Here is a 24,573-nt window from a genome sequence, read left to right on the forward strand (position 1 = left end):
ACCTAAAGTTTTGTTGCTAAACAACCAACCCATCAACGCAATCAGCTGGGTCTGGTCTACTTAGTCAATTGACTTTGATTGAACCAGAAGAAGAAAATGCAGCCTGTTTTTTGTTGTTTTGTTTTTTTGTTGAAAAAAAAGAAAACGCAGCCTGTGGGGTGTCTCGCTTCCTCTTCCGTCTCTGATATTATCATTGGTTGATGCTGAAATATGTATGATTTCCGGTTGAAGGGTCGCTTTCGTTAAGACTTCCTAAATTCGTTTCCGTGATTGTTTTTTCTCATGAACTACAGGCCATGGACGCAGTTATAACTGGTTAACATTTAATCGCACCATTAAAGCAGAAGTTAGAAACGTGTGAGAGAAAATCTAAGGCTGAACCTGTAAGTACCAACACTGATGTTATTTCAGTAAACGGACAGTTCTAGATCAGTTTCTAACCGTTAGCTTACTAGCCGCTGAGGCTAACTCGCTAGCCAGAACAGCCCCCTGCTGTAGCTAGTAAAGCTCCGACAATTGCTTAAATTTATCCTGAAATGAATTACTGAAAACTGGTCCTTGTTAAAACATTTTATTTGCGTTAAGTTTAGAGTTTGTTGGATTGCTAATGGCGTGACATATAACGTTAACGATAAAACGTACTAGTTCACGTTAGCTAGTTAGTCATAGAACCAACTAACGTTACCTAGCTCCATTCGTCATGGTCAGTAGCCGAGGATGAATCTATGTAACTTTTACTAGCTAGTTAATAAAATAGCTTTTTATGGACCTGGACAGATTACAATCCACACTTGGGCATGTTTAATGTAAGTGAATGTATGGGCTGTGTTGACACTGCCAATGCCACCAACCCCTAACATTAGGAGTTTTAAATAATAAAAATAACAATGGAGCGTTGCTAACTATGGACTCCCGGCGTTATCAGAGTTGCAGCGGACAGTATTTTTCAGTGACAACACGTTTCTGGCGGCCTTCTTCCGTTAAACACCGGTGTACCGGTACCCTCTGTAAAAAGCCTCGCTATTGTTATTTTACTGCTGCTCTTTATTATTATTATTATATTTTTAATTGTTTCTTAATTTTTTTCTTAAAAGTGCATTGTTGGTTAAGGGCTTGTAAGTAAGCATTTCACTGTAAGGTTTACACTTGTTGTATTCGGCGCATGTGACATACATTTTGATTTGTTCGGAGCATGCTAATTAGCACCTCTGTCTTCAGTAAACACGCACTGTAACATGGATATATGGCCGTGTGGGAACACTAACCCTATAAAGGTGTGTATCAATTGAACCTTTTTGTTTTTTGATAAGGTTCTTATGCTACCAAAAACCGTACTGCAAGCGATGCTTGTTAATGTTTAGACCGAGCGTCGCAGCTCTTAACAAAACTCCCCGGTACAGTAGATGCCTCCGTCCAATGACTCTTATGTGTAATGTAATGGAACTGAGTCATGATCAACGGCCATGTACCACGGTAGGTGCTTTTAGCAACGCAGGGGTATTTACATAAACTAGCGTTGCTTTCTAATGTATTGGGTTGCATAAAAACACTCCGTGGTAAGCCAGATGTTAAATGCAATTCTATTTCAACTTTCTAGGTTGGTCATTATGATTGGGGGAATTTGAGACAAAATATCTAAAGGCTTTTGTTATTAAACAGACTTCCAAACATGAGTCTGTTGTAGAACCACTTCCTCTCTACTTACCTCATGTCAAAAACAAGTTATTCCTTTTTTGTCCACATATGGCAGACATGCAGGACTTTATTTTGACATGAGGTAAGCAGAGAGGAAGTGGGTCCCACATTTGGGAAGTCTGTTTAAGGGCCCTCACCTCCTGCCTGTAGGCTGTCTCGTCGATGTTGTATCGTCTGCAATTTTGATGGTTGAGTTGAGACGTGTGAACATATAGTTCAGGAGAGGGCTGAGCATGCACCCTTGTGGGGCTCATGTGTTGAGGATCAGCGGAGGTTGCCTACCTTCACCACCTGGAGTCGGCTCGTCAGTAAGTCCAGAACCCAGTTGCACAGAGTGTGGTTCAGACCGGGCTTGGAGGTCACTATGGTGTTGAAAGCTGAGTTGTAGTTGAACAGCATTCTTACATAGGTATTCCTCTTGTCCAGATGGGATAGGGCAGTGTGCAGTTCAATGGCGATTGTGTCATCCATGGATTTGTTGGGGCGGTATGCAAATTGTAGTGGGTCTATGGTGGTGGGTAAGGTGGAGGTGATATGATCCTTAACTAGCCTCTGAAAGCACTTCATGATGACAGAAGTGATAGTCATTTAGTTCAGTTAGGGTACCTTTGCTTTCTTGGCTACATGAACAATGGTGTACATTTTGGAGGAAGTGGGGACAACCGACCTGGATGGGGAGCGATTGAATATATCCGTAAACAATTCAGCCAGCTGGTCTGCACATGCTCTGAGGACGCGGCTAGGGATGCCGTCTGGGCCGGCAGCCTTGCAAGGGTTAACACGCTTAACTGTCTTACTCAAGTCGGCCATGGATAACGAGAGCTCACAGACTTCGTGAGGGGCGGTGGCCCCCCATCAGTATGACTGTTTTCCTCAAAGCCGGTGAAGGTGTTTAGCTGGTACTGGAGCAAGGTGTCGGTGTCCTTGACGTGGCTGGTTTTTCCTTTATAATCCGTGATTGTCCGAACTCCTTGCCAAATACATGTCGTGTCTGAGCAGTTGAATTGCGACTCGACTTTGTCTCTGTACTGACGTTTTGCCTGTTTGGTTGCCTTAGACGGCAAAGTTGGACTGTTTGTACTCGTCCATGTTCCCAGTCACCTTACTGTGGTTAAATGCGGTGGTTCATGCTTACAGTTTTGTGCAAATGCTTCCATCTATCCATGGTGTTTGGATAAGTTCTAATCATCACAGTGGGTGGGGGCACAACTCAGTGAACGAGTCAGTATACATCAATGTTATTCTGAGGTAACCCAGAACATATTCCTGTCGTCATGATCAAAACAATCTTGAAGTATAGATTCTGATTGGTCAGACGAATGTTGAACAGTCCTTTCCACGGGTACTTCCTGTTTAAGTTTCTGCCAATAGGACGGAGGAGAAGAATGATGAGCGAGTAGCGCAGGCGATGTATTGATAAGAATTCAGTTGAAATGTATTTAAATTCTGGCTTCCCATGGACTGTTTTTGTGCAACCCAATACAATTGAAAGAAACGCTAGTGTAAATACACCCGCTTTGCTAAAAGCCCATAGTACCACCACAAACCCATCATTGTTTACTTACAGTCATTGAAGCTCTTCTGGGTTTTTGTGAGTTGGGGTTCTTCCTTCTGGCTGTTTCAGTCTCTCTATGGAGATATTCAAATTTTCATGAGAATAGTTTAGTTCACGCCACGGTCACCATCAAAAACACCACCATGAGGGGTTTAGACAGAGCTGCATACTAAGCTGTTAACCCACTAACCTGTTCCCTTTTCAGTGTTGGATATGCTTACATGTTCAGCTTTCAAAGGGGATTGTGTAGCTCATTGAGGATAAAAGCACACATATTCTTCCTTTTAGGGTTGCACATTTTGGGGAATATTCAGAGGTGGAAACTTTCCACGGGAATTAATGGCAATATATGCAAATTAATATTAATACTGTTTAAATGTTTGTTTTTTGCATTGGATATATTTACCATATCATATTGAGACAGAAACATAAACCTTTTACCTTATCATAAGTAGACATAATTGCAAATGATTAAATCCTTCTAATAGAAATAAAAAAACTATTTAGTTACGAATTGAACTTTAAGTTAGTTGACTCTTCACATGGGAGGATTTCACTGAACAACAAAAGAAAGGGAATATTGAATGATCCCCAATGATCCATCACATCTCCCAAAAACGGTTTCAACATACATCTGTAAAATGATAGTCTAGAAACTAAAGCTTTGGTTGTCTTCCTCTCAGGCTTCCATGTCTTCTCCCTGGACCTCCTCAATGTCCACCTCTTGAACATCAGACTCTGAGGCCTCATCTTCACTGTCACTTTCCATCCTTGTTGACGATGGCTCGTCAGGCTCAAAAAGCCTCAAATTTGCCCGGATGGCCATACATTTTTCAACCCTTGTATTGGTCAGCCTGTTGCATGCTTTGGTGTGTGTGTTCCCAAACAAGGACCAGTTGCGCTCTGATGGTGGCTGATGTTGCTGGGTTTTGTAGGATGTTGGAGACAACAGGGGAAAGAGCCTCATATCCACAAAGTCCCTTCCACTAGGTGGCTGATGAGATATGTTGGTACGACTGCCATATTGCATCTCCATCCCAAAGCGTTTGCTTGGAAGTGTACTTTGCCAGACTGCCAAGAACCTTCCCCTCATCCAGGCCTAGTTGGCGAGACGCGGTAGTGATGACACCATAGGCCTTGTTGATCTCTGCACTAGACAGGATGCTCTGGCCAGCATACTTGGGGTCCAACATGTTCGCTGTGGCGTGTATGGGCTTCAGGCAGAAGTTTTCACGCTTTTTGATGTATTTCAGAACTGCAGTTTCCTCTGTTTGGAGCAACAGTGAAGTGGGCAGGTCAGACTGTGATATGGTAATTTCTTGGAGAGACTCCTTCCCCTTCAGGAGACTGTCAAACATGATGACAACACCATCCCAACGGGTGTTGGTGGGCAGCTTCAATGTGGTGCCCTTATTCAAATCAAATTTTATTAGTCACATGCGCCGGTACAGAGTCAATGCGCGGGGGCACTGGCCAGCTGAGGTAGTATGTACATGTAGGTAGAGCCAATTAAAGCGACCATGCATAGATGACAACAGAGTGGCGGTGGGGCAGCCACCTGACTAGATGTCCAGGAGTCTTATGGCTTGGTCGGTAGAAGCTGTCCAGAAGCCTCCTGGACCCAGACTGGCTTGCCGTGCGGCAGCAGAGAGAACAGTCCACGACCAGGGTGGCCGGAGTCCTCGACAACCCCCTCTTCTCACTTTTCTTGGTGAGGTAGATTGCTGCTATAACTTGATGACCCTTCACATGCCTAACTATTTCCTTGGCTCTCTTGTAGAGTGTATCCATTGTTTTTAGTGCCATGATGTCCTTGAGGTGCAGGTTCAATGCATGAGCAGCACAGCCAATGGGTGTGATGCGAGGGTAGGACTCCTCCACTTTAGACCAAGCAGCCTTCATGTTCGCAGCATTGTCAGTCACCAGTGCAAATACCTTCTGTGGTCCATGGTCATTGATGACCGCCTCCAGCTCATGCAATGTAGAGACCGGTGTGTCTGTTTTCCCTTGTGTCTGTGCTCTTGTAGAATACTGGTGAGGGGTGGAGATGATGTAGTTAATTATTCCTTGCCCACGAACATTCGACCACCCATCAGAGTTGATTGCAATACAGTCTGCTTTCTCTATGATTTGCTTGACCTTCACTTGAACTCTGAACTCTGCATACAGCAAATGAGTAGATAAAGCATGTCTGGTTGGAGGGGTGTATGCTGGGCAAAGAACATTCAGAAATCTCTTCCAATACACATTGCCTGTGAGCATCAGAGGTGAACCAGTTGCATACACAGCTCGAGCAAGACATTCATCAGCATTTCTCTGTCTACATTCCTCCATTGAGTCAAAAACACTTCTGATTCCAGGAGGACCATGAGCTGTTGCTATTGATAAGGTATCTGATTCATCATTTTCACCTCAAATTCGACCGTTCACCTAGAGGAGAGGACAGTGCTCAGACTGTGCCTAGATCTGTACAATGTAGGCTATCATGGAATCCAAGATGGCGTAGCAGTCGGACGTGTCTTTGTCATGTCCTGTCCCGTGTAAATAGTCTTCGTATTTTTCATGTACATTTCGTATATATTTTAATTTCACTTTCCATCTAGGAACTGAATATACATTCCTACATTCCGCCTCACCCAATGTGGTACGGACCTGCTATTTTTTTATACTTTAGAACCGTAACCCCAATCAGAAGCTAGCCAGATAACTAGCTACTAGCTAGTAGTCAGTTAGCCACTGCTGCGGTCTTCACCCTCAACTCGGACACAGCCAGCTTCAATACCGGGCCAATACCTGCCAGTCTGCAAGCGCGATATCAACCCAGAGCATATAGGACTGCTTTTTCTCTACCAGCTACAAGCTAATTTAGCCATTTTTTTTTTTTTTTTTGCCGCTGCTAGTAGCTTTTACCTTCTGCACAGACACCAGCCCTGTTATTAGCCTGGATATTACTCACCAATTTACCAGCATCGGACTGTCTCTCGACAACAACGCCGGATTCCTGCCGTAATCCCTGAGCCACTACTTCTGATCCTCACAGCTAGCTTGCAGCTAGCGCTGCTAGCGCCACTGCCACGAAGCTAGCACCAGTTAGCAAACACAATTCTACAATTCACAACCTCTCTTTCGCCATCGCCATCTGGCTTGGATTCTCTGTCGACACGACCACGTCTGAGCAGACCCCCTCCGTCTGAGCAGACCACCCCCCGGGCTACTAACTTTAAACGCCGCGTGCTAGCTTAGTGGAGGCCTCCCTGCTCCATCTACGGCTGCCCCCTGGACACTATGATCACTTGGCTACATAGCTGATGCATGCTTGACTGTCCATTAATTCACGGTACTCCATTCTGTTTATTTGTGTTTTATCTGTCGGCTCTGTGCTTTAACTCAGGATCTGTGTTTAGTTAATCCGACCCTCTCTGCCTAGTCGTCGCCATTTTTACCTGTTGTTGCTGTGTTAGACTAGCACCCTGTTATTGCTGCTGTTATCTTACCTGTTGTTTTAGCTAGCTCTCCCAATCAAGACCTGCAATCACTTTATGCCTTATTGTATGTCTCTCTCAAATATCAATATGCCTTGCATACTGTTGTTCAGGCTAGTTATCATTATCATTGTTTTGGTTTGCAATGGACCCTGTAGTTCCACTCTCCGTACCTCTGATACCTCCTTGGTCCCACCCCCCACACATGCGGTGACCTCACCCATTGAGACCAGCATGTCCAGAGATACAACCTCTCTTATCATCACCCAGTGCCTGGGCTTGCCTCCGCTGTACCCACGCCCCACCATACCCCTGTCTGCACATTATGCCCAGAATCTATTCTACCACGCCCATAAATCTGCTCCTTTTATTCTTTGTCCCCAACGCTCTAGGCGACCAGTTTTGATAGCCTTTAGCCGCACCCTCATCCTACTACTCCTCTGTTCCTCGGGTGATGTGGAGGTAAACCCAGGCCCTGCATGTCCCCAGTCACCCTCATTTGTTGACTTCTGTGATCGAAAAAGCCTTGGCCTCATGCATGTCAACATCAGAAGCCTCCTCCCTAAGTTTGCCTTACTCACCGCTTTAGCACACTCTGCCAACCCTGATGTCCTTGCCGTGTCCGAATCCTGGCTTAGGAAGGCCACCAAAAATTCTGAGATTTCCATACCCAACTATAACACTTTCCGTCAAGATAGAACTGCCAAAGGGGGAGGAGTTGCAATCTACTGCAGAGATAGCCTGCAAAGTTCTGTCATACTTTCCAGGTCTATGCCCAAACAGTTCGAACTTCTAATTTTAAAAATTAATCTCTCCAGAAATAAGTCTCTCACTGTTGCCGCCTGCTACCGACCCCCCTCAGCTCCCAGCTGTGCCCTGGACACCATCTGTGAATTGATCGCTCCCCATCTAGCTTCAGAGTTTGTTCTGTTAGGTGACCTAAACTGGGATATGCTTAACACCCCGGCAGTCCTACAATCCAAGCTTGATGCCCTCAATCTCACACAAATCATCAAGGAACCCACCAGGTACAACCCTAAATCCGTAAACATGGGCACCCTAATAGACATTATCCTGACCAACCTGCCCTCCAAATACACCTCTGCTGTCTTCAATCAAGATCTCAGCGATCACTGCCTCATTGCCTGTATCCGCCACGGGTCCGCGGTCAAACGACCACCCCTCATCACTGTCAAACGCTCCCTAAAACACTTCTGCGAGCAGGCCTTTCTAATCGACCTGGCCCGGGTACCCTGGAAGGATTTTGACCTCATCCCGTCAGTTGAGGATGCCTGGTCATTCTTTAAATGTTACTTCCTCACCATATTAGACAAGCATGCTCCGTTCAAAAAATGCAGAACCAAGAACAGATATAGCCCTTGGTTCACTCCAGACCTGACTGCCCTCGACCAGCACAAAAACATCCTGTGGCGAACTGCAATAGCATCGAAGAGCCCCCGCGATATGCAACTGTTCAGGGAAGTCAGGAACCAATACACGCAGTCAGTCAGGAAAGCAAAGGCCAGCTTTTTCAAGCAGAAATTTGCATCCTGTAGCTCTAACTCCAAAAAGTTCTGGGATACTGTAAAGTCCATGGAGAACAAGAGCACCTCCTCCCAGCTGCCCACTGCACTGAGGCTAGGTAACACGGTCACCACCGATAAATCCGTGATAATCGAAGACTTCAACAAGCATTTCTCAATGGCTGGCCATGCCTTCCTCCTGGCGACTCCAACCTTGGCCAACAGCCCCGCCCCCTCCGCTGCTACTCGCCCAAGCCTCCCCAGCTTCTCCTTTACCCAAATCCAGATAGCAGATGTTCTGAAAGAGCTGGAAAACCTGGACCCATACAAATCAGCTGGGCTTGACAATCTGGACCCCCTATTTCTGAAACTGTCCGCCGCCATTGTCGCACCCCCTATCACCAGCCTGTTCAACCTCTCCTTCGTATCATCTGAGATCCCCAAGGATTGGAAAGCTGCCGCGGTCATCCCCCTCTTCAAAGGGGGAGACACCCTGGACCCAAACTGTTACAGACCTATATCCATCCTGCCCTGCCTATCTAAGGTCTTCGAAAGCCAAGTCAACAAACAGATCACTGACCATCTCGAATCCCACCGTACCTTCTCCGCTGTGCAATCCGGTTTCCGAGCCGGTCATGGGTGCACCTCAGCCACGCTCAAGGTACTAAACGATATCATAACCGCCATCGATAAAAGACATTACTGTGCAGCCGTCTTCATCGACCTGGCCAAGGCTTTCGACTCTGTCAATCACCATATTCTTATCGGCAGACTCAGTAGCCTCGGTTTTTCTAATGACTGCCTTGCCTGGTTCACCAACTACTTTGCAGACAGAGTTCAGTGTGTCAAATCGGAGGGCATGTTGTCCGGTCCTCTGGCAGTCTCTATGGGGGTACCACAGGGTTCAATTCTCGGGCCGACTCTTTTCTCTGTATACATCAATGATGTTGCTCTTGCTGCGGGCGATTCCCTGATCCACCTCTACGCAGACGACACCATTCTATATACTTCCGGCCCTTCCTTGGACACTGTGCTATCTAACCTCCAAACGAGCTTCAATGCCATACAACACTCCTTCCGTGGCCTCCAACTGCTCTTAAACGCTAGTAAAACCAAATGCATGCTTTTCAACCGTTCGCTGCCTGCACCCGCACGCCCGACTAGCATCACCACCCTGGACGGTTCCGACCTAGAATATGTGGACATCTATAAGTACCTAGGTGTCTGGCTAGACTGCAAACTCTCCTTCCAGACTCATATCAAACATCTCCAATCCAAAATCAAAGCAAGAATCGGCTTTCTATTCCGCAACAAAGCCTCCTTCACTCACGCCGCCAAACTTACCCTAGTAAAACTGACTATCCTACCGATCCTCGACTTCGGCGATGTCATCTACAAAATAGCTTCCAATACTCTACTCAGCAAACTGGATGCAGTTTATCACAGTGCCATTCGTTTTGTTACTAAAGCACCTTATACGACCCACCACTGCGACCTGTATGCCCTAGTCGGCTGGCCCTCGCTACATGTTCGTCGTCAGACCCACTGGCTCCAGGTCATCTACAAGGCTATGCTAGGTAAAGTGCCGCCTTATCTCAGTTCACTGGTCACGGTGGCTACACCCACCCGCAACACGCGCTCCAGCAGGTGTATCTCACTGATCATCCCTAAAGCCAAAACCTCATTTGGACGCCTTTCCTTCCAGTTCTCTGCTGCCTGCGACTGGAACGAATTGCAAAAATCTCTGAAGTTGGAGACTTTTATCTCCCTCAACAACTTTAAAAATCTGCTATCCGAGCAGCTAACCGATCGCTGCAGCTGTACATAGTCCATCTGTAAACTACCCACCCAATTTACCTACCTCACCCCCCATACTGCTTTTATTTATTTTATTTTCTGCTCTTTTGCACACCAGTATCTCTTCTTGCACATGATCATCTGATGATTTATCACTCCAGTGTTAATCTGCTAAATTGTAATTATTCGATTTATTGCCTACCTCATGCCTTTTGCACACATTGTATATAGATTCTCTTTTTTTTCCTACCATGTTATTGACTTGTTTATTGTTTACTCCATGTGTAACTCTGTGTTGTCTGTTCACACTGCTATGCTTTATCTTGGCCAGGTCGCAGTTGCAAATGAGAACTTGTTCTCAACTAGCCTACCTGGTTAAATAAAGGTGAAAAAAATAAAATAGAAGCAGACAGATTTTTGTCAGAGGTTGCTTCTTGTGAGCGCTGAGGGTACTGTATGCACTTGGCCAGATGATTCTGTATCTTTGTTGCATTCGGCACATATGATTTGGCACGGTATTTGCAAATGTACACAGCTTTTCCTTCTACATTAGCTGCAGTGAAATGTCTCCACACATCAGATAGTGCCCGTGGCAATTTCCTGTAAAGATTGTAATAAAAAATAAATAAAAATACAATTCCATGTACAGATAAATAGTTAAGCAGTTAGATTAAACAACTCCTTTGTAAGATCCATTTTTTAAATAAATGAATTAACACTCAGTTAGCAGGCTCAAGCAAGCTAAAACCCACATGGTAGCTATTTACTAGTTAACAAAAAATCATGTATGTCATATAAAATATATTCACCCCACCCAGTATTGTAATCAAAACTTAACAGAACGCATTTAGTCCTTGGCTCAGACAGTGTAGTAGTGTGGGCTCAATAGCATCTCATTAGTGTGCAGGGTCTTGAGAATCAGCTGCACATGTGATGGAAGAATGCACTGTGCATGCAGAGGGTTGCAATTCCATTGAATTGGGGATAGTTCAACCAAAATATGCCACAATACCTAGAATTGCCTTTTGTATCCCACAAAAAAAGGTTCACTGTTATAAGCTAACTTAAAAAAAAAATGAATTTAAGCAAGATTCCCAGGCTTAACTTCCCATGGAAATTTTCCGGGAAAATTTCTGACTCTTTGCAACCCTACTTCCTTTCAATATTAAGTGGATGGTTATGTTAATGTACTGTAGGCTATGTGAATGACCTCATTTAGGCCTAAACAATGAGGGCAGATCAACAAGCCTGACTAGCCTCTGAATTGTAGAGTAATAGCCAAACATTCCTCACTCTGGTGATATATTCGTGTTGAGACATTAGAGGCATGTAGCATTCTCTAGCATTGTCCTGAGTCACACATAGTTAGACCATCGCAGGAGAAAGGTTTTTCCCAAGTGAGTCGCTGAGCTGTGCCTCAATGAAGCAGGTCAAAGAACAATGGTGTGGAGATTTCTTCGGTATAGCAGTTTTTAGGGAATTGTTTTGTGAAGTCTTGTTCATCCGGGATGTTTATGGCAGATTCTGTGCTGTTTCTCTGGCTTGTCCTTGTACGATAATCCTCTTTCATGCAGGGAATTTTCAGTCTGGTGTCAGTCTCCTACGTATTCTATTTTGTGCCTTAATGTGATTATTATTATTATTTAATTTTTTGCTTTTGTTTCACACTGTAATGTGCCTTAAGATGATGGGCATGTATTATAGTATCCAAGAAATCCAATGTCTCTGTTTTAGGTTTCCAAATCTGGTTCAGGCTTGTTGGCCGGTTAATGCATAGAGTTAAGAGGGTGAAACTTGAAGACGAAACAGAAGGTAGTTGGAAAAGGTGCGTAACTAATCTTGCATTCTACAGTGCTCATTTGGTAAAATGTGGCTTAATGTTACATGTTTGACCTTTTTAACCTATACAACTAGCTGGTCCGTCTGTTCTCATCATTTACTTGTATTCAATACTCAGTTACATGTATGTACTTATATTCAGCTTTGTATCATTTTGTTGGTGACTTCTATTGTTATGGGTCAGTTATTCAGCTTTCAGAATGACCGCTGTAGATGAGCTCTCGGACAGCACGGAGGTAGTGGAGATGGAGGACGTGCCCTCCCAGTTCTTTGTGGAGAAGCACTCGTGGGACGGCCTGCGGAACATCATCCATAGTAGCCGCAAGTACACGGGCATGGTCATCAACAAGGCCCCACACGACTTCCAGTTTGTCCAGAGGCAGGACGAGTCAGGCCCGTACTCCCATCGACTCTACTACCTCGGTGAGGTCACCTCCACACCCTCACTGGAAATCCCATTATGGATTTTGAGGAGTCGTCATAATTTCTGTCAACAAACATCACCGCAATGGTGACAGTACGGTGTATCATAATTAACTAATCTGAATAGGGGTGGGAAATGGAGGAATCTCATGTATATTTGATTTCTTCACTTGTGTTTGATTCCCTCTGCACCATTAATGTTAGAAGGTAGGCTATAGGGAACATTACAATGGAAAGGAACAACCTCAGAACAACCAATATCATTGACAATATCCTTGGGAACTTTGTGGTTACACAGACAAAAGATAAACAGACTTAGCGATGCAAATATATTCTTTAACTCAACCCGTTTCTTCCGCTCCATGTTAATTTAGGAATGCCCTATGGAAGTAGGGAAAACTCGTTACTTTACTCAGAGATTCCCAAGAAGATTCGGAAAGAGGCCCTTCTGGTGTTGTCGTGGAAACAGATGCTAGATCACTTTCAGGTAATGAACCCTCAGCCCCTTCCGCTGGGCTCCCTTTTGTCACTTGTCGGATTTCTGGGAAATCTAAACATAAATGTTGTTCACCTCAAGAAATTCGTCACACATTCACAAGGCATTTCTGCATGCATGTCCTCATCCACAGCACTGATGTGTACTATGTAGAGGAGGACATACACGGGTCAGCTCAGTTGGCACCTAATGGAATACTACTGTACTTCCGACCTTTGGGAGTGCCTATGTTTGTCTATGCTCTGTAGATGACACAGCCATCAATACTATGCCCCCCAAAAAAACATATTATAATTAATTTCCCCTGTAAACACGAGTGGCAAAATGAAGGTACCGCTATTGTTTTTGGCTTTAGCCAAAACTGCACTTTGGCTAAAGCCAGAACACGCTGGTGTTCACTGCATCGCTGTCTCACTGTCTGCTACGTATCTTCCCTGACCGTCAGGCCACCCCTCATCATGGGGTGTACTCCCGGGAGGAGGAGCTGCTGAGGGAGAGAAAGCGTCTGGGGGTCTTTGGGATCACATCGTATGATTATCACGCCGAGAGCGGCCTTTTCCTGTTCCAGGCCAGCAACAGCCTGTTCTACTGTCGGGACGGAGGCCATAATGGCTTCATTGTGAGTATTATTTACAGGACACAGCTCATACCTTCGTATTAAAGTTAGGATCATACTGTTGTTATCCCAATACAGTTATCTTGGTTATTTAGGTGGTCATGAAAGCAAAGTCCTTCAAATATATATACGATAGTCGAAACTTGTACATTGTGAAAATGAAGAAGTGTCAAAGTGCTCTGTGCATTTTTAAAGGAAAGAATTGTTCAAAGTGCTCTGTACAGTTTTGGTCAAAGGTTTTGAGAATGACACAAATATTCATTTTCACAAAGTCTGCTGCCTCAATTTATATGATGGCAAATAGCATATACTCTAGAATGTTATGAAGAGTGATCAGATGAATTGCAATGAATTGCAAAATCCCTCTTTGCCATGCAAATGAACTGAATCCCCAAAAAACATTTCCACTGCATTTCAATCCTGACACAAAAGGACCAGCTGACATCATGTCAGTGATTCTCTCGTTAACACAGGTGTGAGTGTTGACGAGGACATGGCTGGAGATCACTGTCACGCTGATTGAGTTTGAATAACAGACTGGAAGCTTCAAAAGGAGGGTGGTGCTTGGAATCATTGTTCTTCCTCTGTCAAACATGGTTACCTGCAAAGAAACATGTGCCCTCATCATTGCTTTGCACAAAAAGGGCTTCACAGGCAAGGATATTGCTGCCAGTAAGATTGCACCTAAATCAACCATTTATCGGATCATCAAGAACTTCAAGGAGAGCGGTTCAATTGTTGTGAAGAAGGCTTCAGGGAGCCCAAGAAAATCTAGCAAGCGCCAGGACCGTCTCCTGAAGTTGATTCAGCTGCGGGATCGGGGCACCACCAGTACAGAGCTTGCTCAGAAATGGCAGCAGGCAGGTGTGAGTGCATCTGCACGCACAGTGAGGTGAAGACTTTTGGAGGATGGCCTGGTGTCAAGAAGGGAAGCAAAGAAGCCACTTCTCTCCAGGACAACATCAGGGACAGACTGATATTCTGCAAAAGGTACAGGGATTGGACTGCTGAGGACTGGGGTAAAGTCATTTTCTCTGATGAATCCCCTTTCCGATTGATTGGGGCATCTGGATAAAAGCTTGTCCAGAGAAGACGAGGTGAGCGCTACCATCAGTCCTGTGTCATGCCAACAGTAAAGCATCCTGAGACCATTCATGTGTGGGGTTGCTTCTCAGCCAAGGGAGTCCATGGCCAGGAAACTCCCCAGACCGTAATCCCATTGAGAACTTGTGGTCAATCCTCAAGAGGCGGGTGGACAAACAAAAACCCACACATTCTGACAAACTCCAAGCATTGATTATGCAAGAATGGGCTGTCATCAGTCAGGATGTGGCCCAGAAGTTAATTGACAGCATGCCAGGGCAGATTGCAGAGGTCTTGAAAAAGAAGGGTCAACACTGCAAATATTGACTCTTTGCATCAACTTCATGTAATTGTCAATAAAAGCCTTTGACACTTATGAAATGCTTGTAGTTATACTTCAGTATTCCATAGTAACATCTGACAAAAATATCCAAAGACACTGAAGCAGCAAACTTTGTGGAAATTAATATTTGTGTCATTCTCAAAACTTTTGGCCACGACTGTACATTTCTAAAGTGAAGTATACGAAGTGCCTTATACACTTCTAAAATAAAGAAGTGTACCAAGTGGTCACCTACAAGTGTTTGTGACAGTAAAGGCTTTGACATGTAGGCACTCTGGTAACCAACCTGTCTGTTGCATGGTAACTTCTATGCCTGAAAGTCTGTGTGATGTTTAGCAGGCGTCCCCCATGAAGCCTGTAGAGATTAAGACCCAATGCTCAGGCACTCGAATGGACCCCAAGATCTCTCCAGGCGACCCCACCTTCATGGCCTTCATCAACAGCAACGACCTGTGGGTGGCCAGCATCGAGACTGGGGAGGAGAGGAGACTCACCTACTGCCATAAAGGTTGGCACAAATAATGTATAGCAGTGGTCACCAACCTTTACTGATTCAAGATCACTTTCTGAGTCACAATTCAAGCCGAGTTCTACCTCTCAGATTAAAAAACAAAAAAAACTTTACTTAAGCTTTTGCAACATTAACCATATACAAATAGTTCTATAGCAATGAGGTTTGTGCGGTAGGCTATAGGCCCAATACAATATTTTTCAACATTTTAGATATATGATCACACGTAATGGATCAATTGTTGTATTACTTGTGAGGCACAGCTGAGTGAGCATAATTATCATTTTTTTTTTTTTTCTGGACTGAAGGCCTGCATCTGATAGTCAGTGTGAGGGGAGGGAGGGTAGTGATGGCCATTCCGAGTCTTTTCGGAGAGCCGGCTCATTTGGCTCCATTCACGTAAAAGAGACTGCTAAATTTGGCTCCCAAACGGCTCTTTGTTCAAAATGCTTAAACGACCTAGAACCATGAACAAATGTACTATCTGCAATGTAAAGCCCAAAAGGTAGGAGACCATTATGTCAGATTGTGAAATGCGTGTTCAAGTACATTTTTACCTGGACAAATCGTTAGATGGCCTGCCAAAAAAATAGGTCGTTTTTTTAAACTAAAAAAAAAGGGCTAATATTCACTGTTTGCAAAAAAGACCGTTCAATGCATGGCTGAGCACGTATAGCGTAGAGTAGGCCTAGGCTATATCAGATAGCCTACCTACCTTTCTTTGCACAGAATTTCTTTTTTGGCTTTTTATAAACACATTTCCTGTAATTCTACTACATTTTATATGACTAGAGGCATTGGCAGAATCTTTTTTAGTACGACAAATTACCAATAGCCTACTTTACTGACACTGACAAACATATCAATATAAATTATGTCCATATAAATAGGCCTACAAGAAGGGGAGACACAAACAGAATATAATGTCCATCTCAACTGGAGGAGGAAATTGTCCAAAAACAAACTTTGCACTGACCCAACAATGATAGTGTGAATATGCGTAGTGCACACTCACCGGGGATATGGCCGATGCTCTCCACTGGTGCCAATAAGATGGGTTATACTGTTGTTCCCTCAATTAAGTTGAGAATTTGGATAACTAAAAGACAGATTTAGTCTTTTCATTGCCTTCTCATTACATCAATAACCATTTCCTTTCCAAACTATGTTTTCCAATGATTGTATTTTTAAATATTGCGATATGCCTGGCTGGGCCTCTACTTTTCACTGACAGTCACAACTCAACAATCATCTGCCCATATTGTGCGTGCTGCCTTTCCTTCTGACTGTAGGCAATGCGACGTAAAACAATCCACAACTTATTTTTTTAAGAGTCTAATGATTCTCTGTGGCCAAATCATGCTTTAGTAGCCTTTTTTGAATTATTTTATTTCTGTATAGACAGGAGTAGGCTAATCATGAGCTATATCATTTTGGCAAATTTAATTCAATTTATTTAGAGAGCTTAGCTTCACCTAGCTTGATGAACGTGCCGCTCATGCACGGGATTATATACGTGTGTGTCTTCTCGAAATAAACTAAATAAATTGGGCCTAGGCTACAATACAGCACAGTAAAGCAGAACATTTTATATGTTTGTGTTTCATAATTATCACAGTTAAAATCAGAGTGCAACATTAAAGTCCACAAAGCATATTATTACAGTTGCATAACCTAGGCTACACAGCATGGTCACAATATTAATTCAGGAGGACCATGGACAGATACCATCCAGACAGCCTTCGCAAAGAGAACAAGAGCCGGCTTCCGCCATTTCAGCACTACCAGCTGCCTGGACAGCCTCTCCAGCGGACTGTTACAAAAAGTGTCATCATGGCTTATCTTAATGGTTTTGTTCCTTATTTTCCAAGCAGCGAAATCTGCAACTATGTCCTTGAAATCAAGTGCCCAGAGTAGATCATTCCCAAGAGCCATAAGATTAAAATGTTTGTCTTTTCCTGTCCCATCGTTGATTTGTCTGTTTTTGACGAGCAAGCTTTGAAAAGCACCACTGGCTTGATGCATAGGTAACGGGTAAAGTCAAGAATATTCGCAAGGCAATGTCAACATTGTGAAAGACTGCTTGTAGATTGCTCTGTTAGAACATGTGAATTAATTTTCCCCCCTACCTTTAATACATTCTTTAAACTGGACAATTTCATCTGGAAAATCATGTTGCAAGTCAGATTGATATTTACTTTGAAGGTTGAGTGCAGATCAATGTAGGTCTTATGTGGAAAGTGAAGGTATATTGTTAAAGAATCCAAAGCAGTTGTTTTAGCTCTTTGTATGAGTCATACCTCCCATCCAACTCATCAATAAGTGTGTCAATCACAACGGTGAACACAGACAGCAAATTTCTGCTAACCTGTCATTGATTAACGACAGTCAGGCTCTGCCTCTTACGACTTATCAGTGTGTTCTTGTCATCTTCTCAGTCGTGTTAGGTCTGTAAAGCGATAGAACGCTTGGTGACATGTCCTTTCCTTTTGCCTCAAAGCTATCAAACTGATCCCGGAGCACAGCCACAATCTCTAAAGGAGGCCACCAAACAAACACACTTAGACAGGTCCGGTTGGGCTACCTTAATTAAGTGTAGTGCTTGTATTCTGAAAACGTTGGAGTATTATGTTTCACAAGTTACAGAGAAAGTTATTTCAAGTTTATCCATTTGGGTGTAGAGTGGTAGAGCCTTGTTAGATTTTCATCCTCAGATACTTCTAGAAGAGACTGACTAACATTGGCATAATTGAGGCATAATGCTTTTGTTGATTGTGCATGGGCAGGCCACCTTGTACCGGAAAGAGATTTGAGGGTTTCAATTAGACTATTTTCATTTGGTTCTAAACCTGATATCGCAGTCTGCCACGCCAAGTGGATTTGGAGCAAAAGTTAAATATTGACTGCACAGGGCCTCCCAAGTGGTGCAGCGGTCTAAGGCACTGTATAGCAGTGCTTGAGGCGTCACTACAGCCCAGGGTTCGATCCCAGGCTGTGTCACAGCTGGCCGTGACTGGGAGACCCATGAGGCGGCGCACAATTGGCCCAGCCATCGTCTGGCTTAGGGGAGGGTTTGTCCGGCTGGGATTTCCTTGTCCCATCGCGCTCTAGCGACTCCTTGTGGCGTGCTGGGCGCCTGCAAGCTGACTTCGGTCACCAGCAAGACAGTGTTTCCTCCGACACATTTTACATTTACATTTAAGTCATTTAGCGGACGCTCTTATCCAGAGCGACTTACAAGTTGGTGCATTCACCTTATGATGTCCAGTGGAACAACCACTTTACAATAGTGCATCTAACTCTAAGGGGGGGGGGGGGGGGGGTTAGAAGGATTACTTTATCCTATCCTAGGTATTCCTTAAAGAGGTGGGGTTTCAGGTGTCTCCGGAAGGTGGTGATTGATTCCGCTGTCCTGGCGTCGTGGGGGAGTTTGTTCCACCATTGGGGTGCCAGAGCAGCGAACAGTTTTGACTGGGCTGAGCGGGAGCTGTACTTCCTCAGAGGTAGGGAGGCGAGCAGGCCAGAGGTGGATGAACGCAGTGCCCTTGTTTGGGTGTAGGGCCTGATCAGAGCCTGAAGGTACGGAGGTGCCGTTCCCCTCACAGCTCCGTAGGCAAGCACCATGGTCTTGTAGCGGATGCGAGCTTCAACTGGAAGCCAGTGGAGAGAGCGGAGGAGCGGGGTGACGTGAGAGAACTTGGGAAGGTTGAACACCAGACGGGCTGCGGCGTTCTGGATGAGTTGTAGGGGTTTAATCGCACAGGCAGGGAGCCCAGCCAACAGCGAGTTGCAGTAATCCAGACGGGAGATGACAAGTGCCTGGATTAGGACCTGCGCCGCTTCCTGTGTGAGGCAGGGTCGTACTCTGCGAATGTTGTAGAGCATGAACCTACAGGAACGGGTCACCGCCTTGATGTTGGTTGAGAACGACAGGGTGTTGTCCAGGATCACGCCAAGGTTCTTAGCGCTCTGGGAGGAGGACACAATGGAGTTGTCAACCGTGATGGCAAGATCATGGAACGGGCAGTCCTTCCCCGGGAGGAAGAGCAGCTCCGTCTTGCCGAGGTTCAGCTTGAGGTGGTGATCCGTCATCCACACTGATATGTCTGCCAGACATGCAGAGATGCGATTCGCCACCTGGTTATCAGAAGGGGGAAAGGAGAAGATTAATTGTGTGTCGTCTGCATAGCAATGATAGGAGAGACCATGTGAGGATATGACAGAGCCAAGTGACTTGGTGTATAGCGAGAATAGGAGAGGGCCTAGAACAGAGCCCTGGGGGACACCAGTGGTGAGAGCATGTGGTGCGGAGACAGATTCTCGCCACGCCACCTGGTAGGAGCGACCTGTCAGGTAGGACGCAATCCAAGCGTGGGCCGCGCCGGAGATGCCCAACTCGGAGAGGGTGGAGAGGAGGATCTGATGGTTCACAGTATCAAAGGCAGCCGATAGGTCTAGAAGGATGAGAGCAGAGGAGAGAGAGTTAGCTTTAGCAGTGCGGAGCGCCTCCGTGACACAGAGAAGAGCAGTCTCAGTTGAATGACTAGTCTTGAAACCTGACTGATTTGGATCAAGAAGGTCATTCTGAGAGAGATAGCAGGAGAGCTGGCCAAGGACGGCACGTTCAAGAGTTTTGGAGAGAAAAGAAAGAAGGGATACTGGTCTGTAGTTGTTGACATCAGAGGGATCGAGTGTAGGTTTTTTCAGAAGGGGTGCAACTCTCGCTCTCTTGAAGGCGGAAGGGACGTAGCCAGCGGTCAAGGATGAGTTGATGACCGAGGTGAGGTAGGGGAGAAGGTCTCCGGAAATGGTCTGGAGAAGAGAGGAGGGGATAGGGTCAAGCGGGCAGGTTGTTGGGCGGCCGGCCGTCACAAGACGCGAGATTTCATCTGGAGAGAGAGGGGAGAAAGAGGTCAAAGCACAGGGTAGGGCAGTGTGAGCAGAACCAGCGGTGTCGTTTGACTTAGCAAACGATGATCGGATGTCGTCGACCTTCTTTTCAAAATGGTTGACGAAGTCATCCGCAGAGAGGGAGGAGGGGGGGGAGGGGGAGGAGGATTCAGGAGGGAGGAGGATTCAGGAGGGAGGGGAAGGTGGCAAAGAGCTTCCTAGGGTTAGAGGCAGATGCTTGGAATTTAGAGTGGTAGAAAGTGGCTTTAGCAGCAGAGACAGAAGAGGAGAATGTAGAGAGGAGGGAGTGAAAGGATGCCAGGTCCGCAGGGAGGCGAGTTTTCCTCCATTTCCGCTCGGCTGCCCGGAGCCCTGTTCTGTGAGCTCGCAATGAGTCGTCGAGCCACGGAGCAGGAGGGGAGGACCGAGCCGGCCTGGAGGATAGGGGACATAGAGAGTCAAAGGATGCAGAAAGGGAGGAGAGGAGGGTTGAGGAGGCAGAATCAGGAGATAGGTTGGAGAAGGTTTGAGCAGAGGGAAGAGATGATAGGATGGAAGAGGAGAGAGTAGCGGGGGAGAGAGAGAGAAGGTTGGGACGGCGCGATACCATCCGAGTAGGGGCAGTGTGGGAAGTGTTAGATGAGAGCGAGAGGGAAAAGGATACAAGGTAGTGGTCAGAGACTTGGAGGGGAGTTGCAATGAGATTAGTGGAAGAACAGCATCTAGTAAAGATGAGGTCAAGCGTATTGCCTGCCTTGTGAGTAGGGGGGGAAGGTGAGAGGGTGAGGTCAAAAGAGGAGAGGAGTGGAAAGAAGGAGGCAGAGAGGAATGAGTCAAAGGTAGACGTGGGGAGGTTAAAGTCACCCAGAACTGTGAGAGGTGAGCCATCCTCAGGAAAGGAGCTTATCAAGGCGTCAAGCTCATTGATGAACTCTCCAAGGGAACCTGGGGGGCGATAAATGATAAGGATGTTAAGCTTGAAAGGGCTGGTAACTGTGACAGCATGGAATTCAAAGGAGGCGATAGACAGATGGGTCAGGGGAGAAAGAGAGAATGTCCACTTGGGGGAGATGAGGATCCCAGTGCCACCACCCCGCTGACCAGAAGCTCTCGGGGTGTGCGAGAACACGTGGGCAGACGAGGAGAGAGCGGTAGGAGTAGCAGTGTTATCTGTGGTAATCCATGTTTCCGTCAGTGCCAATAAGTCGAGGGACTGGAGGGAAGCATAGGCTGAGATGAACTCTGCCTTGTTGGCCGCAGATCGGCAGTTCCAGAGGCTGCCGGAGACCTGGAACTCCACGTGGGTCGTGCGCGCTGGGACCACCAGGCAGCGGCCACGCGGTGTGAAGCGTTTGTGTGGTCTGTGCAGAGAGGAGAGAAGAGGGATAGACAGACACATAGTTGACAGGCTACAGAAGAGGCTACGCTAATGCAAAGGAGATTGGAATGACAAGTGGACTACACGTCTCGAATGTTCAGAAAGTTAAACTTACGTTGCAAGAAATCTTATTGACTAAAATGATACAGTGCTGCTGAAGTAGGCTAGCTAGCAGTGGCTGCGTTGTTGACTTAGTTTGAAAGTGTAGCTGGCTAGGTAGCCTCGGTAACTGGCTAGGTAACCTAGACAATTACTCAAAACTACACAATTATCTTGACAGCAAAGACAACTATGTAGCTAGCTAACACTACACTAACCAAGTTGTTCCGTTGTAATGTAAATGTGATAGTGTGTAAATGTGTGTGTAAATGTGACACATTGGTGTGGCTTGTTTCCGGGTTAAGCGAGCAGTGTTTCAAGAAGCAGTTCGGCTTGGCAGCGTCGTGTTTGAAAGGACGCATGGCTCTCGACCTTCACCTCACCCGAGTCCGTAGGGTAGTTGCAGCGATGGTCATTAAAGTCATTAAAACTCGTTTTTCAACCACTCCACAAATTTATTGTTAACAAACTATAGTTTTAGCTAGTCGGTTAGGACATCTATTTTGTGCATGACACAAATAATTTTTGCAACAATTGTTTACAGACAGTTTATTTCACTTATAATTCACTGTATCACAATTCCAGTGGGTCAGAAGTTTACATACACTAAGTTGACTGTGCCTTTTAAACAGCTTGGAAAATTCCAGAAAATGTCATGGCTGTAGAAGCTTCTGATAAGCTAATTGACTTAATTTGAGTCAATTGGAGGTGTACCTGTGGATGTATTTCAAGGCCTACCTTCAAACTCAGTGCCTCCTTGCTTGACATCATGTGAAAATCAAAAGAAATCAGCCAAGACCTCAGGAAAAAAAATTGTAGACCTGCACAAGTCTGGTTCATCCGAGCAATTTCCAAACGCCTAAAGGTACCATGTTCATCTGTACAAACAATAGTACGCAGGTATATACACCATGGGACCATGCAGCCGTCATACCGCTCAGGAAGGAGACGCGTTCTGTCTCTTAGAGATGAACGTACTTTGGTGCGAAAATTGCAAATCAATCCTAGAACAACAGCAAAGGACCTTGTGAAGATGCTGGAGGAAACCGGTACAAAAGTTTCTATATCCACAGTAAAACGAATCCTATATCGACACAACGTGAAATCGCGCTCAGCAAGGAGGAAGCCACTGCTCCAAAACCGCCATGAAAAGCCAGACTATGGTTTGCAACTGCACATGGGGACAAAGATTGTACTTTTTGGAGAAATGTCCTCTGGTCTGATGAAACAAAAATAGAACTGTTTGGTCATAATGACCATCGTTATGTTTGGAGGAAAAAGGGGGAGGCTTGCAAGCTGAAGAACACCATCCCAACCGTGAAGCACAGGGTATATATGATGTGCGAATATACTAGCAAAAGTTTTCTTTAAAAAAGTATTCTGTAGTGTTGATAACCAATTTTTTTTTTTAATGATTTGAATCTTTTAAATTAAGTTTGTTCATGAAAGGGCATCATCTTTTAATGTAAAATGGCAAGCAGAGAGCGGTCTCCTGACAGTGCATCCTTCTCTACCTTTCTTAGGGCTGAATAATGTGAAGGAGGACCCCAAGTCTGCAGGCATTGCCACCTTTGTAATCCAGGAGGAGTTTGACCGCTTCACGGGCTACTGGTGGTCGCCAGCTGCTCCTGAAGGTTAGTCTTTTCTGGATGGTTTTTGTGATGCTTGTCCTTATGTTTCCTTTCCCTCTACCAGAGATGTAGCTTTTGACTGAACAGGGACTCCAGATTTCTCTGTATCTTATCAATAAAATGCATTTTGTTTTTCATTACTACTTTAAGTTGAATAATATTAATTTAACAAAGGTTAGTTAAATCTTACTGGATTGTTGAAGACAAATTCAACTAGGTTAGGCCATTCAAACACAAAGCACATAGTGGTGGGTACCCAGTTGTCATACTTGGGTCGAAGTAAAGATGCCTTAATGGAAATTACTCAAGTAAAAGTTAGTCACCCAGTAAAATACTACTTGAGTAAAAGTCTAAAAGTATTTGGTTTTAAATATAGTTAAGTATCAAAAGTAAATGTAATTGGTAAAATATACTTAAGTATCAAAAGTACAAAACATTTCAAATGTCTTATATTAAGCAAATAGCTAGGGGCACATTAGCTAGGGGCACATTCCAAAACTCAGACATAATTTACAAACGAAGCATGTGTTTAGTGAGTCCGCCAGATCAGAAGCAGTATTGATGACCAGGGATGTTCTCTTGATAAGTGTGTGAATTAGACCATTTTCCTGTTTTGCTAAGCATTCAAAATGTTATGAGTACTTTTGGGTGTCAGGGAAAATGTATGGAGTAAAAAGTACATCATTTTCTTTAGGAATGTAGTGAAGTAAAAGTTGCAAAAATATAAATAGTGAAATACAGATACCCCAAAAAACTTTATCACATACTTGCTTTTGAATAAAATGGCCAACTCAATAAGTTTCTCTTTCAGACCCAGATGGAGGGAAGACCCTCCAGTTACTGTATGAGGAGGTGGATGAGTCAGAGGTGGAGTTAATTCACGTTCCCTCCCCAGCCCTGGAGGAGCGCAAGGCTGATGTTTACAGATACCCCCGCACAGGTCCGCTCTCACCCTCATCCCCACCCCAAATTGCCTTTTTTAAGTATTAGTAGTACTGATTCATAACTTTTTATTGAACGTATTGGCTACTATCTACATTTTCATGTGACTATTGTGGCTAGGCAGAGTTGGATTTTATACTTAAATATACAGTACCAGTCAAAAGTTTGCAGACACCTACTCTTTCAAGGGTTTTTCTTGATTTGTATTATTTCCTACATTGTACAATAATAGCAAAAACATCAAAACTATGAAATAACATATGGAGTCAT

General features: G+C 44.9%; 1 protein-coding gene across 5 annotated transcripts in view; it reads left to right on the plus strand.

Moving 5' to 3' along the window:
• The first annotated feature begins 217 nt into the window (after positions 1 to 217).
• LOC139539618 (dipeptidyl peptidase 9) overlaps positions 218 to 24,573 on the plus strand; it is a 40,639-nt gene continuing 16,283 nt past the window's right edge. The window contains exons 1-8 of one of the 5 annotated variants that reach the window (XM_071342717.1): positions 218 to 383; positions 11,787 to 11,877; positions 12,076 to 12,314; positions 12,689 to 12,801; positions 13,256 to 13,429; positions 15,189 to 15,360; positions 23,254 to 23,364; positions 24,173 to 24,301. In XM_071342717.1, coding sequence (XP_071198818.1) covers positions 11,822 to 11,877; positions 12,076 to 12,314; positions 12,689 to 12,801; positions 13,256 to 13,429; positions 15,189 to 15,360; positions 23,254 to 23,364; positions 24,173 to 24,301 — 994 coding nt within the window. In that variant the 5' untranslated portion in view covers positions 218 to 383; positions 11,787 to 11,821. The remainder of the gene's footprint in view (positions 384 to 11,786; positions 11,878 to 12,075; positions 12,315 to 12,688; positions 12,802 to 13,255; positions 13,430 to 15,188; positions 15,361 to 23,253; positions 23,365 to 24,172; positions 24,302 to 24,573) is intronic. The other 4 variants (XM_071342715.1, XM_071342716.1, XM_071342718.1 and 1 more) reach the window with 4 other exon arrangements.

This window comes from Salvelinus alpinus, chromosome 15 (assembly GCF_045679555.1).
Source record: "Salvelinus alpinus chromosome 15, SLU_Salpinus.1, whole genome shotgun sequence".
Lineage (NCBI taxonomy): Eukaryota > Metazoa > Chordata > Actinopteri > Salmoniformes > Salmonidae > Salvelinus > Salvelinus alpinus.